General features: G+C 31.7%; 1 protein-coding gene across 2 annotated transcripts in view; it reads left to right on the top strand.

Moving 5' to 3' along the window:
- Positions 1 to 15,802, top strand: part of Ap3s1 (adaptor related protein complex 3 subunit sigma 1) — an 81,490-nt gene extending 65,688 nt beyond the window's left edge. Inside the window, exons 5-7 of one of the 2 annotated variants that reach the window (XM_026415478.2) lie at positions 6,392 to 6,499; positions 9,390 to 9,430; positions 13,837 to 13,864. In XM_026415478.2, the coding sequence (XP_026271263.2) occupies positions 6,392 to 6,499; positions 9,390 to 9,425 (144 nt within the window). In that variant the 3' untranslated portion in view covers positions 9,426 to 9,430; positions 13,837 to 13,864. Of the gene's footprint in view, positions 1 to 6,391; positions 6,500 to 9,389; positions 9,431 to 13,836; positions 13,865 to 15,125 lie in introns of those variants that run through there. The other variant, XM_026415477.2, reaches the window with a different exon arrangement.
- Positions 15,803 to 16,468: the final 666 nt, after the last annotated feature.

Below are 16,468 nucleotides of genomic sequence, written 5' to 3'. Positions count from 1 at the left end.
TATGATCTCACTAGTGTAAATTAGTTATTCATACACACACATAATAAGTTTAGTAGGAGGATGTATAAGATACAACTAATTGAATATCTTTGGATAGAGAGACCTAATAACAGATGCAGAGTGTGTTAGAGACTATGATTGTTGACACAAGTTTCTGTATGGCTTAAATATTTTATCATTTGCTTGTATTGCTATTTTTTTAAAACATAGAAATGAAACTCAGAAGTTATGTCTATGTTCAGAAGTAGCTATGTGGTGGGTAGATGGAACATATATTTAAAACATACATACACAGTAGAAATACATTCTTAATGTGATATTTGCCATTCATAAAGAGCAGGCTGTGCCTTGCCCTGAGTTACTTCAATTTGAATACAAATGCTAAGGTAGAGTGACTTGGCACCTTGTTTGTGCAAGTAGATAACATCTTGATGTTGGGCACACAAAACTTATTGCATAGTCACAAATCATAAGTCAAAGACTGATAAATAACTTACCTGTGCTAACAAACAGTTGTCATCTGTGAACTTACCAAATAGAATCAGGGGCACATAGACCCATGATTCTCAAGATCAACTAAAGAAACCAGGCATATGAGCTTATCAGAAACATCAGACCAGTGGGTGATATGATCACCTCATCTAGAACCCATAAAAGGTGGTATGCCTGAGACTATGAGATGGCTCACCCATCCTACTTTCTGGTTTAAGTATCATGGCCTGTGCCCAAAAGATCATCATGGCAATGAACTGGCTCTGTCCCAATTCTTCACCTCATTCCCCTTCCATTTTAATACTACTCACTTGGAAATTTCCCTCAGGACCCTTTTGCCTTGACATCTCACTCTTGGGTTTGGGTTTTCCCTCTTATATGAACCACCTACAGTGATTTCATTTGTGTGGGCTCTTTGTTTTTACTGTGCCTATTTTAAGTCTTTTGGCCATCTTACCCCTCTCTCAGCCTCTCTGTGGCCTAATAACAACTTTTTGAAGTATGATGTGTGAAGTATGAAGTATTAATGTTATAGATATTAGTAATTAAGATTGCAGTGGAATAAAGAACTTGTAGTTGCTATGGTCAAGACTGAGAAACTGAATATAATATGTCCAGTGACAGAAGAATTCATGTTCCAAGTGAAATCAGGTGATGAAACTGACATAGCTAATGAATTTATTGATATTCAGTAAATTTGTCATTGTGGAAAGACAAACATATCAGTCTAGAACAATGACATAACTTACTCACTGCACTATTTTCTTAGATAATTGAGAACTTGTAAAAATTCAGAAAAAGGGTAAAAACTCATTTAACTTATCTTAGCTGAATATCCAAATAGTTTAACATATGAGTTTAATATAAAGATGTTACCACTCTGTCCTTTTTATTTCCACAAAAATCTGTTTTAAATAAAATTACAAACTACCAGACTCTTGTCAACCATATAAGTTAGGACTGAGCTAAAAGCACATCCTTTGTCATTCTCTTTCTCTTATTTAAATTTATAAAAATTCTTTCCAGTTCTTGGAACATGAATTCATCTGTCCCTAGACATATTATATTCAGTTTCTCAATTTTTCCTCCTTGTGACATATATCACTATGGATACTATATGCTTAATAATACTGGAATAGTCTTCTAATGAATAATTCTCATTTGGTACATGCTTATCCCCCTGAATTTTCATATTCTGTAATGTTTATTACCTCTTCATTAAGAATACTGTCTTTAGGCATTTATTATCCTTATAATTGTGATATTGTGATGTATAGTAAACACACACACACAACAAACACATTCAGATATATATACTCTTTGTCCATGAGTTCCATCCTTGACTTCAACCAGTTGTGGATCCAAAATATTTTTTATTGCATCTATATCTAACATGTTTAGATTTTTTTTACCATTATTCCCAAAACAGTACAGTATAACAATGATTAATGTGACATTTGCATTACATCAATTATTATATGTAATCTAGAAATGATGCAAGTACATGGAAGGATGTGTAGGAAGATGTACCTAGATTATACTTTTACATTTTATTCAAAAAACTTGAGTTTCTGCTTTGGTTTCCTTAGGTGTCCTGGAACCAGCCTTCTCCCCACCCCACCCCCAGGACACCAAGGGATGACTGTATTTGGTCATGGTTCTCTTTTCCTGCCAAATAGCTCTTGTAAACCTTGGAATCTCCAGAGTGATGACTGCCTTTTGTATATTGGTAAGATGACTGGTGCCCTGCAGACCCTAGTTACCTTCAGGATGGGGTGGGGAATGGTCATCAGAAAGACCATACATAATCAGGGTTGATAATTTCAGCTTAGGAAGAGAGACTGAAGTTTTAGTTAATCACCAGTGGCCAAAGATTTAGTCAATCTTGCCTACATAATATAGCTTTTATAAATGCTAAAGGACAGGGTTCCTAGAACTTCCAGATAAATGAACACATGTAGGTTCCTGGAAGATGGTGCACCTATAGTGGGCAAAGCAGCTCTGCAGCCCTTCCTGTACTGTTAACTCCCTGTCCATCTCTTTATATCTTTTGTAATATTCTTTATAATAAGCCAGTAAGTATAAGTAAAGTGCATTCCTAAGTTCTGGGCTGCTTTAGCAAATAGTTGAACTCCAAGAGAGGGTAGTGAGGAACCCCAGTGGTTTTAGCAGCTTTTCACTGCTGTGACTAAATGACCTGACAAGAACAGATATAGAGGAGGAAAAGTTAATTTGGGGGCTCACAGTTTCAGAGGTCTAAGTCTCGACAGCTGGCTCCATTTCTCAGGGCTTAAGGTAAGGCAGAACAGAGCGAAGAGTATGACAGAAGGAAGCAACTCACAAAATGATCAGGAAGCAGAGAGATTCCACTCTCCAGGTGCAAAGGCACACCTCCAATGCCCCATCTCCTCCGGCCACACCCTATCCACTTTCAGGTACTATTAATCCTAAGGGATTAATTCACTGATTGGATTAAGACTCTCATAATTGTCATTTCTCCTCTGAACTTTGTCTCACACATTAGTTTTAGGGGGACACCTCACATTCAAACCATAACACTCAGTGTATAGTCAGTCAGTCAGAAGCATCTAAAATAGAGGGCTGATTTGTGGAACTGAACCCTTTCCCTTTAGAATACACTGAGCTCTGACAGTAGATGATGTCGGCATTGCATTGAATTAGAGGACACCCAGCTGTGTTGTTGCGGAATTCATGCTTGCTTTGATCATATGGGAAGAACTGCACCACCCACCCACCTATCTAACACACACACACACACACACACACACACACACACACACACCCCTATCTTTGGACACAGGAGTGTAGTTGAGATTATAGGAATAATAAACTTTGTCCCTCCTCCCCTTAATAATAAATAGGATTATATTTCTTTAAGGATATAACTCACTGGACCCTACTTTTCTATTTTCTGTCTCTTCTGGATTTCTAAATTTGCTGTCCTAGTTGTTTTTGCCTTTGCCTTGAGAATCAATTTGCATCTTAGTTCCTATCACTTAAATTGACACATATTCTTCAAATTTCTTGGGCATTACCCCCATTTTTAGGCCACCCATATTCTAAACCTCCTTGATTTTTCCTATAATACTGAAATGTATAGTTTTTTTTTTTTTAACTAATCTATCACTTGTGTTGTGGGATGTTTCTGGAAAAGCAGTAGTGCAATGTATAAAGGTATAAGAAGGTCATGAACCCACAGAGAGACTGAGCTAAGGAGATAGGGAAATTGCTGCAGTTTTATAAGCCTATCAATTGTGCTTTCTCATAAGAATTTGAATTTGTTTTACAAAGAAAAGGGGTGGTTCTACTTCTAAAGCAGAAATTTTAATGAATATCTATTCATTGGCTCTAGCCTTTCTGAACACTTTTCCTCTACCTATTAGCAATTAATTAAGATAATTTTATTATATGTTTAATCACCTTGACCTTTAATCAATTAGCTATATCAATTACAATCATTATTGTTAGTTATTAGTGAAGAAAGCAGGGAATTGGACTTGGGTAGCTTAGACTTAGGTTTGAATTATTGGTTTGCCAAATACTAGATCATGTGCCTCAACTGAACCAAATGTGAGAATAAAATCATATCACATAAGTATAGCATCAGAACATTTCTTTAAAAAATGATATCTAGTGCAGTATTGATGGTAGTAGAAGTGATAGTATTTAGCACTAGTTTCAAAAAAAATTGTGGTTTCTGATTTGATTTTATTTCCTGGAAAAAAAGTAATTTATATAAATCTTTCTTCAAAATTTGTACATTTGTTCTTCTTTGTAAAAGGAAAATTGAGTAAATGATAGGATAGTTTTAGTTTGAAATCTTATACAAGAATTAAAATTGAATAATATATTTAAAGCTTTTCTTAATTTTTAAAAAATATGTAATAGGTCCTTTGCTAAGTGCTTACATGACTCATTCATTTAATTGTTAGGCTAACCCTAGAAGATACCTATACTGTTTTCATCTCTATAAACACTGTATTGTTTTTGTCTGTTTTGTCAATAAGGTAACAACAGACTCAGAAGTGATGTGACTGCTGAAGTTCATACAAATAAGTGGTAGAGTCAGTATTCATACCTATATAATTTTGGAGTCTGTACTCTTAACCTTATCACATTATGTTTTTGTCCAGTAAACACTATGAAAAAATATCTGGGTTATATTTTTACTTTCAAATGGAAGACACTATTTTTAGTCATTTTCAGATATATTTATAATAAAAGTTCTGAATATTTATATGTAGAGTGTTTTGAGGGTACACTATTAAATTACTTACAATAAAAAGAAAATTCTTTTTTTCCCAGTGTGTTCATTGTTTTTTAAATTGCCTACAGTATAATATTGTAACCTAACAATTATTAACTAAGAATCTGATATAAAAAGCCTTCCTATATCATTTTTTGAGTATTAAATATGACATTATTATAGGTAGGGGAATTACTGCACTTTTATGAGCCTTATCAATTGTGCTCATAAGAATTTGTTTTACAAAGAGAAGGGGTATTTCTACTTCTAGAATAGAAATTTTAATGAATATCTATTCATTGGCTCTGACCTTGATTGAAATATCATTTTGATATTATCATAATAGTGGCATAGTAGCTCCTCTTTTCACACATGTTCCAAGGCCTCCCAGTAGATGCCTTATACCACAGATATTACCTATGTTGGTTAATTTTCTATCACTGTGACAAAATAATCAATTAAAAAAGGAGGAAAGGTTTGGTTTTTGCTTACAGTTTTAGAGATTTCAGTCCATGAACACTCAGCTCTAATTTTTTGGGCCGGTGGCAGCATGGTATATCATGATAGATTGTGTGATGAAAGATACCTCTTTACCTCCTGGTGGCCAGAAAGCAAAGAGAATAAGAGGAAAGGGCTAGATCCCAATAGTCCCTTCAAGGGGGTACCCCTAGTGACTCATCCTCCTTCCAGGTGGTCCTACTTCCTAAAGGTTGCATCATCTCCCCAAAGTGCCACAAACTGGTGCCTTTAACATATGCCTTTAATACGTGGAACTTTGGGAGATAATCTAGATCCAGATTACATACTACATTTTTCATATGCATACATTCCTTTGATAAAGTTTAATTTAATTTAAGATAAATTAGGCACAACAAGCAGTTAACTATAATATTAAAGTAATACACTTATAACAATATACAGTGATAAAAGTTATTATGGTAACACTCTGAAAATATACTGTACTCACCCTTATGATGATGAGATTTAATGAAGTGCCTATATGATGAGATTTAATGAAGTGAATGATGTAGGCGTTGTGACGTAGCATTAGATTACTATTGATCTGTTGACCTGAAGTCAGAACTGTTTCAGGTGATCCTGGATTATAGAGTCGTCATAATGTTGGGTGGGTGGCATAATACAGCATAGATACACTGGGCAAAGGGATGATTTACATCCTGGCTAGGATGAAGTGGAGTGCCTAAGAATTTCATCAGGCATACAATTTTAAAGTTACAAATTATTTCTATAATTTTCTATTTAATATATTTGGACCAAAGTGATCTGCAGGTAACCAAAACCAAGGAAGTGAAAGTATAGATAAGGGAAGACTACTAAAGTTAGTATTTATCAGTTACTTTGTTTCGGGTATTTCCATGGATTTCCTCATTTAATCCTTTCAACAGTCCTTTGTAGAATGTATATTCTTGTTTCTGATTTTCAGCCCATTAAACTAAGACTTAAAGAGCTTATATAACTGCCTAAAGGTTCACAGGAGTGATGAAAGTGGATTATGAGCCCTCAATTATTTTTACTACTTATAAAATAGAATCAGCAGTTTTGAAACAAAAGTTACTGAAATTATGAAACATTTGTGAGATTTTCTTTATGTTTTTATATTTTTTCTTTTAGGTTCACAATATTCTTGCAGAAATGGTGATGGGGGGAATGGTATTGGAGACCAACATGAATGAGATTGTTACACAAATTGATGCACAAAATAAACTGGAGAAATCTGAGGTAAGAAGGGAAAATTTTGCTCTAGTTAATGAAGGTTCTAAGCATGATCATAAATAATGCATGGTATGTAACTTTCACCGTTTGTCGTTCAATATCACCCTTTAGGTACAGCTGGTTTGTTTATTCAGGTTTTAGAAATGGAATATACACATTTTAGTATGTTAAATGTCCTGTGACTATTATCCAACAACTAGCTTTATGTTATTATTCTTTTAGCCACAATTGTAACTGCCTTGGTTAATAAACACAATTCCAAATTCTTTCTGGAAAGGGAAAGGAGAGGTGATGGAATTCTTATGAGGAAGTAATATTTCAGATTATGTGCTTGGAAAGTCTGAGTGCACACTGAAAAAACAAATTCAGTACCTCAATTTTTAGATTCTGGACTTTCTCAAAGGTCACTGACAAATTAGTTAAGACACATTTTAATACATTGATACAGATATTTATGATTTTTATGGCATTATAAAAAGAAAGTTTGGGTTTACTTTGCTAACTTTGTGTTATTTGATTCAGTATTAGAATGCATGAATTAAGGATACTCACACTTCTGTGTTATATAAAACCCTACTTTACTTTAGAAATCTAGTGACTATTTCCTCAAAAACTAGGCTGAATGTCAGCAGAACATGTTGTGGCTAGGCCACTCAAATTCACATTATTTTGGTGCTGTCTTATTATCTTAGCCAAAGTTTAGAAAGGTAAAGTGTCTTGATATCTCATTCAATGCTGTATTAGAAATTTCATCAGAAAATTTTCATACTCTTATATTTTCTACTTTTAGCTCACATGTTTGATTGGTTTAAAGTAAATATTGCTATAAAAGCAGCAAAGGATTAATTAATACACTAGCATTAATGTACAAAAGGTGAGTTCTGAAAAATTTTCTGTTGACATTTTAAAGAATCAGTTTGACACAATTCTGGCTCATTTGAATTATGGAAATAAAAGATGATGGATTAAAATAAATTTGAGGGTTAGCAACAATTGAGGCTTTCTGAAAAACCCTTTCCAGAGTTCTTAAAGTAAAAATAGTCCTGTATTTCTCCTCATCTAAAGTGGCTAATTCCCATTGACTTTCCTAAGGGGAGAGGCTTGTAGTGATGACAAAGAGCTTAAACTTAGGACTGTTTTAAGTGACTGTATATATTTTGTATGTTCTGTAGCCAGTTTTTAAAATTTTGGAGTTTGAATGAAGAAAGCATAATGTAGGATAATAGAGAAAATTTTGTTTTAGAACAAAGAAAAGGACTCCAAATATTTAGTACAATTGAATATACTATTTAGTATAGTAAAAGACTCATTGCAAAATCTACACTACAGTTTGTAAAGTCTTAAAATGACAATTTGAAATGTATGTAAATTACTAAACATTGCTTCAAAAAGCTTGTACCTTATAAATTTTAAATGCAAAGGAGCAGTGACATGATTCATTAATAATAGGTCTAACGTGAATGAATAATTTGTGAATTTTGTATAATTATCTGTAAAAATATATTGACCACTTGTTTGGAATTTTCACATTTTTAAGTACTTACCTCCTCCCATTGGTGGTGTCCCCCCCTTTTTTTCTTTTGCTCTTTAGCGTTAACTATGTATAGTTTTTACAAAAGTCATGAAGGGCCTGTAATGCATTATAGGCATTTTCTTTTTGATTGTCCATTAAAAATATTTTAATAAAACAGTTTTTCTTATCTATAAAGAGCAGTGAAGTGCAGTTTACATTTTGATGGGAATATTATAGTTATGAAATTGCCCTAACTTAAAAAAATATTTTGCAGAAACAGCACTATTTAAACAGACACTGGTGCATGCTTCTATTATTTATCTACTGATCATATTCTAACACATATAACCTGTTGTTATCTGTGACCATATTAGTTTTTCTTTTTGTACTTTAAAGGAAGGCATGTTTTAAATCTGGGAATAAACCACAAAGTTGTACATTTATCAAGTGTTTCTCTACACAGGGTACCTGCTAATATTTTAATGATGAAATACCTTTTTGTGTGTCAAAGTGAGACCATTTAGTCCTTATCATAGTTTAAGAAATAGTGTTGAAAAATATATCAACTTAATGTAATCTTCCAGCAATGTGTGTATTTTTAAGTATGTTTAGATGGCTGAGCTTTATTCCAGACACATTGAAATGAGAAAAGTTTTCATATATTTTTAATTTTTATTTTACTTCAACTGGTTAGATTTATCAAGAAATATAACTCTATAGATGAACCCAAATTATTTGAGAGCAAAGTATAGACTTATTAATCTCTTACCAAATTTGTTATAATTTTTATAAAGCAAAAACTGAAGAAGAAAGAAAATTAAAATTCTGAATATCATGATTGATGAGAAGAACTGATAATTATATTTTTAAAATTCTAAGCAGTTCTTTAGGAGTAGCATTCATCTTTTAAAAAACCACTCTGAATATAATGTGGATTTATCTAGGTGCTTGTCAGAAATAAAAGATTTTATTACATTGGTTCAAAGGTCATACACTTCCAGTTTAATTCCCAACACCTAAACAGATAAAAACAAAGATCTACCAGATCCTCAAAGAGGAGAAACAGAAATACTCTGAATGTATTTTCATCTATTCTGGTTTACTATAACATTGGGATCTTGGGAGAGGAGGGTTTAAGCTGGGAGGTTGGTGGGATTTGGTAAGTTTAAGAGGTACTCAGGAATCTGCCTAAAAATGAAATGACTATCTGGGGGCGGAGGTAGAGGGTGAGGTGGGGAGGCTTGTTAGCTTTTATATATTTCATGTTATCTTAAGATGGATAAATGAGTCTGAATTTAGTCACTATTTTTTTTTTAAAAATCAGTCCTCTTTTTTTCTGAACATCCTGATCTTTCTAGCTCTTTCCATTCTTCTCTCTTACAGACCTTTATCTTTCAGTCTCCCAGACAGGACAGGTAGACAAGGTATTGCTGACTTTGAGAAAAATGTACTTTACCAAAGGGAAAGCAAAATGATGTCAAAGGCAATTAATCATTTAGGCCAGACTCAAAAATTCTTTGTGTTAATGAACCCATATAGTCCCTGTAGCCTATTTTCCATTCTAGTTTCTCCTTGTAGTTTCTTCATCTTTTATTGGACTTAGTGTATTTTACTAGTATATCATTGATGTCATGTTTGTTCTGTTTTGTCTGCCTGCATTGTAAAAGGAAAGTTTAAATTTTTTGTTCCTTTTTAAAATATTGTCATTTAACTGACAAATTGCATTTGTAGAAATGACAATTTACTTTGTATATTTTGAGCATGATGTGACAGAACCAATCTTAATTTAACTTTCAAATGTTTTATCCATCTCCAAATTAGGATTCTAACATAAAATTGCCTGCTGGGTTTTGGAAGCTGTGAATTTAAAAACCCAAAGCTGAACTTTTAGAGTTTTGCATACAAAGTGGGAAGCAGTAAAGTCTTAGAATAATGACTGTTAAATAGTACTTCTTCCCCCCAAAATGGTTTTCAGTTCCAAAGTCTTAACAGAATTGCCTTTAGAGTTTTTGACCTGCAGGTGCATGTTAATAGTGGCCAACAAAAAGTAAGATCAGAAATCTCTTAAAACTTGATGAAGTGCTCTAAAAATAGGATTAAATATATTACCAAGAAACACTGGATTTCTGCTGTAGCAAATCTTCTGACATCCAAACATATCCTAATTAGAATCAATTAAATTTCTTGAAGCTTGAAAAATTTTGCAAAGTATATTGGCAAATATTGGAAGTGTTTTTAATAGAGTCCTTGCTTTACAAAATTATTTTTCTTCAGTTTTTTGTATATGTTTCATACCATAAATTAGAGTAAACTACATTTTTGAAAGTTCTGTGTAGATGGTGATGAGCAGTTTTTTTGGCAACAAGAAATTTCAGGAAAGGATAAAAATATTTATATGCCTCCAATAAGAACTTTCAGTTGAAAATACCTTACTTGAGTCTTATGGAGGAAAAACAGTTTATAAATTTAACAAGGTAGGTTATCCAGTTGACTAATTAGAAAAAACATGAGAATTTGGCATGCTTTTCAGCTACTGCATTATTTGTGTTTGAGAAGTAGCAACATACAGGTGGCTTTGTAATATCTTAGAATAAGATTATGGGCTATATCATGAAGCTGGAGTACCGTTTTTGGTTCCAGTGTTCAATTTTATTTTGTCTCTGTTATGGAAAATACTTGGTAACCTATTCACTCTATAAATTGAGAGCACTGCCAATTTCTATGTTGCAGTATTTAGTTTATATTAATCTGCAATTTTCTATCAAAGAAACCATCAACCACTTGGGTATGTTACAATTATTAATTGGCTTTTTAAAAATTCAGGTATTAATTTCAAAGAGTAGAGAGTAGGAAAAGTGACCTTAAGATAAAGATGGCGGGAAGGTCTGCCATGAGTTGATTCTGCCCCTCTCCCTTGATGTGCACATTTATTTTGTACTTCTACAGAATCATGGTGAGGGACCCTTAAGATCCATTTACGATCAAACTAGTTGTAATAAATCCAGGAATGTCATTAGTCTGCTATATTTATTTCACTCATACAGGCAAATTCTGTTAGAAATTAAAACTATAACTGAAGATAATTTATAAAATGACTAGTAATTTTTTAAGATTTTTGAACATTCTAATTTTGATAAAATTGTTTATAAAATCCTTTAGTTTTTGCTCACATCACCAACATTTTTAATGTGTTTATAATTACAGTGTTAAAGCACTGTCTTTGAAGTACAGAACAAGCCTATTGTAAATCCTGATTAAAAATTATTATGCCTCATATTCAGAAATTAAAACATTGAAATTTCTGTTTTGCTCAAAAGCATGCATTCAAAATCTGACATTATTTTGTTAATGATTTTGAGTCTGAAACCATTTAATATTATATTTATTAATGTTGGTGTTCTTTCACCTTCCTGTTAGGTCAAAGTTATGAATACGCACTTAGCAATTTCCAGCAGAAGGTTGAGAAAAGAATTTAGTATGTACAAATGATTCCAGCTACCATCTTATTATACTATATTTCAAGCTTGCAAAAACTATTTTAAGGTGGTAGATGGTATTTTATGTCTTAGATGAAATAAGATTATTAATTCCCATTTCCCTTCAGGAAAGTTAATTGCTTATTGCATGAGGAAAGGGGAGCTTTCCAGTTCTTTGAAATATATTTTAGCAATGCTGCTTTTTCAGTTTTGCTTGCTCATATTTTGTTTATTTTTGGGTCTGGCAATTTAAAAAGAAAATAAAAAACAAATCATATCCATCCATTACTATCTTTGTGATTCAAGTGCTTGAAATTTCCAAGAGTATGTCTGTATAAGTCTTCTATCTGTTTGGCCTCATTTTGGTATACTTGCAGACTTCATTTTGTTTTCTTTCTCTTAATTCTGTTAATTTAATCTCATGGGAGAGAAAACATGCCCATTCTTTTATATACTGTACTTCATTCTTTCATCCAGTTTCATACTCTTAACTGCTTTGGATTCATATATTTGTTTTTGTTAGTGGAGTTGCTGCAGTTTACCTGCCATGGTGGTGCTCAAGTATAACAGACGAAACAAGTTATTTCTCTAGTAGAATTTCATTCTTTTTCTTTTTGCTTTATGTCAATTATGTAATCTTAAATCTTTAAGAACTATGTTGTACTGTCAGGAATATCTTCCTTTATATTTTTAAATTGTGTGTACTACTAACAAGTCAGGTAAATAATTTCTGTAAATTTTAGTGTTAAAAAAGTTAAGTTTTAGTAAAAGTTATCCTATTGCTCTGCATATATCTTACTAGAAAAAAAATTTAACCAAGATAAAAATTACTTTATACCTCAGTGTTAGCAAATGGATTTTCTAATCGCAGATTACTTCCTTTACATTTTATGCTTTAATAAAAATGTTTCAGACTTTACTTTGATGGAAGTCTGAAAACAAAATTTGTTTCATGACTGTTTTGATGTTGATTGCCTGAGTAACATAGTCCTTTTTTTTTAAGCCATAGTTTTTATATATCAAAATTGACAGTTTATTTAAGCATCTGCTTTCTGATCAACAGTCTTTATTTTTTCTTCTTCACATTTAATATTCTTCACAATCTGATTTCTTAAAATGTCAAATAAAACTTAACATATATGTTATAATATTTAAATTTCTTACTACTTCAATTTATGATATACTACACAAACGTATTGAACATGCTTGAGAAATAATTTGATTCTCTTAATTCATCTGCGTGTTCTAAATAGTTCCCATCCTTTGCATGTCTATGGCTTGCTGCTTATGTTTAGAAGAATTATAGATTGTTGTATTTAGAAACTTCTGATTGTATATAATAAGAACATGGCACATACATGCTATTTAAATCAATTGCTATATTGAATTTATATATTCTTATTAATAATCCACAACCAAACTCCATTTTTAGTCAAAAAGAAACAATTTAACCTAATGAAATAACAAGATAATTTTTTTTAATTCTCATTTTCCTTGCTTAAGTTTAGTTTAGCTATACATGGTAAAGGATATTGTGGAAAATAAGGCTTTATGACATTTAATTTAATAGTAAAATATTTATGTTTTACTATTTATAAATGTAAACCATAAAATCCAGTAAATACACACCTACATATTCTTTTTCACAATAACATCCTTTAATACTTCATAACTTTTAAAATAATTATGTCCAAATATTTTATCAATATATTCTATAGTCCACTTATAATTTGTATCTTTATGGAAATTGCAAAGTAAAAATATTGGCATTTTATTAGAAAAATTACAAAATCCCTTTACCTGGAAAAATGATGCTAATTCCATAATGTCTGCAGTTTGTAAAATAATTTTTGTTCCTTTGGCAGACAACATGCTTTCTGGTAAAAGAATGTTTACAGGGTGGTAAACCTGTTTGAGCTGAATTCTTCTTTGATCGTAGTCTATCTATTCTAAATTTTGGTAGCTACACCTTTAACTTGAAATGATTAAATTAAAGAAACTTTTGAATATGGTGCTTACTACCCTAAGTAAACATTTTTTGAAGGAATAGGAGGGAAGTGGGGTATTACATAAATTTCTCTGCTTCAGGTAGGTATAAATATAGAAGTCAATCGAATTTTTAGTTGTATATTAAGAACAGCTAAACTCCATTAAATAATAAAAATTGAATTATCCAGCCCTGCATAGTCTTTAGTTTGGGTATGGAGTTTTTGATTCATCTAGATAACTCTTATTGCCTATGTGCACCATATCTATTATTAACACTATTTTACTAACTTTTCTATTTCCAATTCTGAATTGATGATCCATGGCTTTTATTTCATTGCTTAACAATGTTTGTATCCTTTATTCAGCAAATAGTTTACACTGGCCTATTTTGTATCAGTCAAGATTTTTCTCAGGTAACAGCTTTATTATTATTATTATTTTAATTAGCAAAAGAGGTAGGATTACATAAAAGAAAAAATAAAATTATGAAAAGGGACTTTAAAAACTACGTAATTTCTCATACTATCTTACATATATGAAATCTAAACAAATTGGAAGATTTGTTTTTGTTAGTACTTAATTTTCTACTTTTGTGCAAGATGATACCACTGAACTCCCTTGAGTTTGTTGGCTTTGCTTTATTATATTGAAGTGGTGCTATTATGTTTTACTACATAAAAGTACTGAAATTTTATTGGTATATAAGTTATACCTGAAATATGAATGCTATTGATTTTCACATTCAGAAAAATGATATACATGAATTTTTCTTTTATTTTTAAGCATAGTTTCTTCCAAAATTATTTCAAAAATTTTAAGTATTCCTATTAAGTGGAAAGCCAAATATTGTGCACTAGTGGTACTGACTGAAAATTTTAAATTTCATTCATTTACATATGCTTTTCCTTCTCTATAACTGTATGCTACAAATTAAATATGATGTTGAATCTATATAAAACATTTTTAATCATTAGAAGTTTTACTGATGCATTAAAGTTAAAATCTTTTGTTTTTTTTGCAGTTTCATCTTTAGGTAAAACTTTTATCTTTGGATTCAGACTTCATTTAAAAATCCTGATTTTTTTTTCCTTTTTAGTGTTCTAGAAATTTTATAAAAGTTTAGAAGAACCCCCACAATTAAAAAAAAACAATTTTGTTGTTTTGAAATGTTTGTAAGGGTTTAGCCCTGAATAATGAAACTAAAGTATAATTTATTAATTTTTTGAAGCACATATTGATAGTAAATGCCATTTTAAAAGAAAAAAATCATGATTGTTTGCAAGAGATGTTTAATAAGGAAACTAATGTAAATTATGCTCTGGGCTTATATGTCACTTAAATCAAAATATAGGTAAAGATTTAGCTTTTGTTTTGTGAATATTGCCTAGCATATCTAGGTAGTACCCATTAATTTGTATTTAAATCTTTACATTGTTATTATTGCATGTATTCACTGTATTTTTAAATGTGTCAACTGTTTTCTCTTTATAGATTAGTATTCAGAGTAACCATCTCATATCAGTTCAAACTACCATCTGGTTTCTAAACTTGTTATGTGAAAATCTTTTTTCATTGTCTTCCATTATAAGTGTTTTATGATGAACTACACCTGAGTTGTACATTTTCTTTTTCTTTTATTTACTTCTGTATGCAGGCTGGCTTAGCGGGAGCTCCAGCCCGTGCTGTATCAGCTGTAAAGAATATGAATCTTCCTGAGATCCCAAGAAATATTAACATTGGTGACATCAGTATAAAAGTGCCAAACCTGCCCTCTTTTAAATAAAATATTAAAAAGGCCACTCCCAGGTAAAATCCAGGGGGAAAAGTCATCTAAGTTTACCGTGCAGTTGTTTACCAAAAATAGAGGAGGAGAGTTTTAACTTTTGCTCTTGGATTTAAGTCAAGGTACTGTATAGAAATTGTGTAAAATCAGTATGGAAGTTCAATGTTGCTTTTCTTGCTCAGTGGTTTAAAAGAAATTGAGTAGTTCCAGTGTGATTTTTTTTTCCTTATTAAAACTGCATTCCTATGCCCACCTAAGGCATGCCTCTGTGTATTGGCTATTACAGTATTTCGAAAAGTAAGATATTTCTTTGATTATGTACAACCTAAAATGTTGGTGTTTTGTATGGATCATCAGTGCAGCATTCCTAATTCTTTCTGCTATTTGTCACAATTGTTATTTAAAGAACCAAGTGTGTATTGCATGAAAACATTATGACCTTTTTCTCTTAGTTTAAATAAATTCCAAGGTAACTGGACTTCTAAAGCACCTGTCTGTTTGCCTGATATCTACTTTAGCAATAATTTTTTTTATGACCCTCTGACTCAACAAAGTAAATAAAAGTATATTTTATCACTGTTAAGCAGTTGTTAATGTTGATTTATTTAATATGTTATCATGCTTTTGATATTTAGAAGCTCACTAATTTATTCTGAAACTTGATCATTTCATAAGTCAAGGGTAGTGCATTTTAGTGTATTTTACATCTTATTTACTGTGTAAGATGAGATCTACAGTGGGAGGTGGCAAATCTTTTTGTAAAATGTAAATTAAGAAAACATAAAATCATCTTTACATAATAGCTTTAAACCTTACTTCTCACTTTTTCTTGCCCAGATGATGGAAAATAATTTCAGCAAGTACCGATTTGATTTTGAACACAAACCCTTTGTAAAGCTAAACTAATTCTTTTAAGTCATGAAACATATATTTTAATTTCTCCTAATTGGCTCATAATTTCTTATTTGGTCTTATCTCAGGAATGCGCTCGCTCTCTCTCTCTCTCTCTCTCTCTCTCTCTCTCTCTCTCTCTCTAAATTAAGGAATTAGATCACATGATATTCAAGAGGTTGACAAACCCCCATGACTTCAGGATGAGTAGGTAAGTCAAAGACCCAGGATTGCTGACAGTGTAATTATAGGCAGGCTGTAGGCCAGGAAGAACCAATGTTTCTATTCACATCCTAAGTCAGGAGAAAGACAATGTTCCAGTT

Source organism: Urocitellus parryii, chromosome 1 (assembly GCF_045843805.1).
Source record: "Urocitellus parryii isolate mUroPar1 chromosome 1, mUroPar1.hap1, whole genome shotgun sequence".
NCBI classification, from domain to species: domain Eukaryota; kingdom Metazoa; phylum Chordata; class Mammalia; order Rodentia; family Sciuridae; genus Urocitellus; species Urocitellus parryii.
Note: the sequence above shows the minus strand (reverse complement) of the source record. Positions and strands in the feature narration are given on the sequence as shown.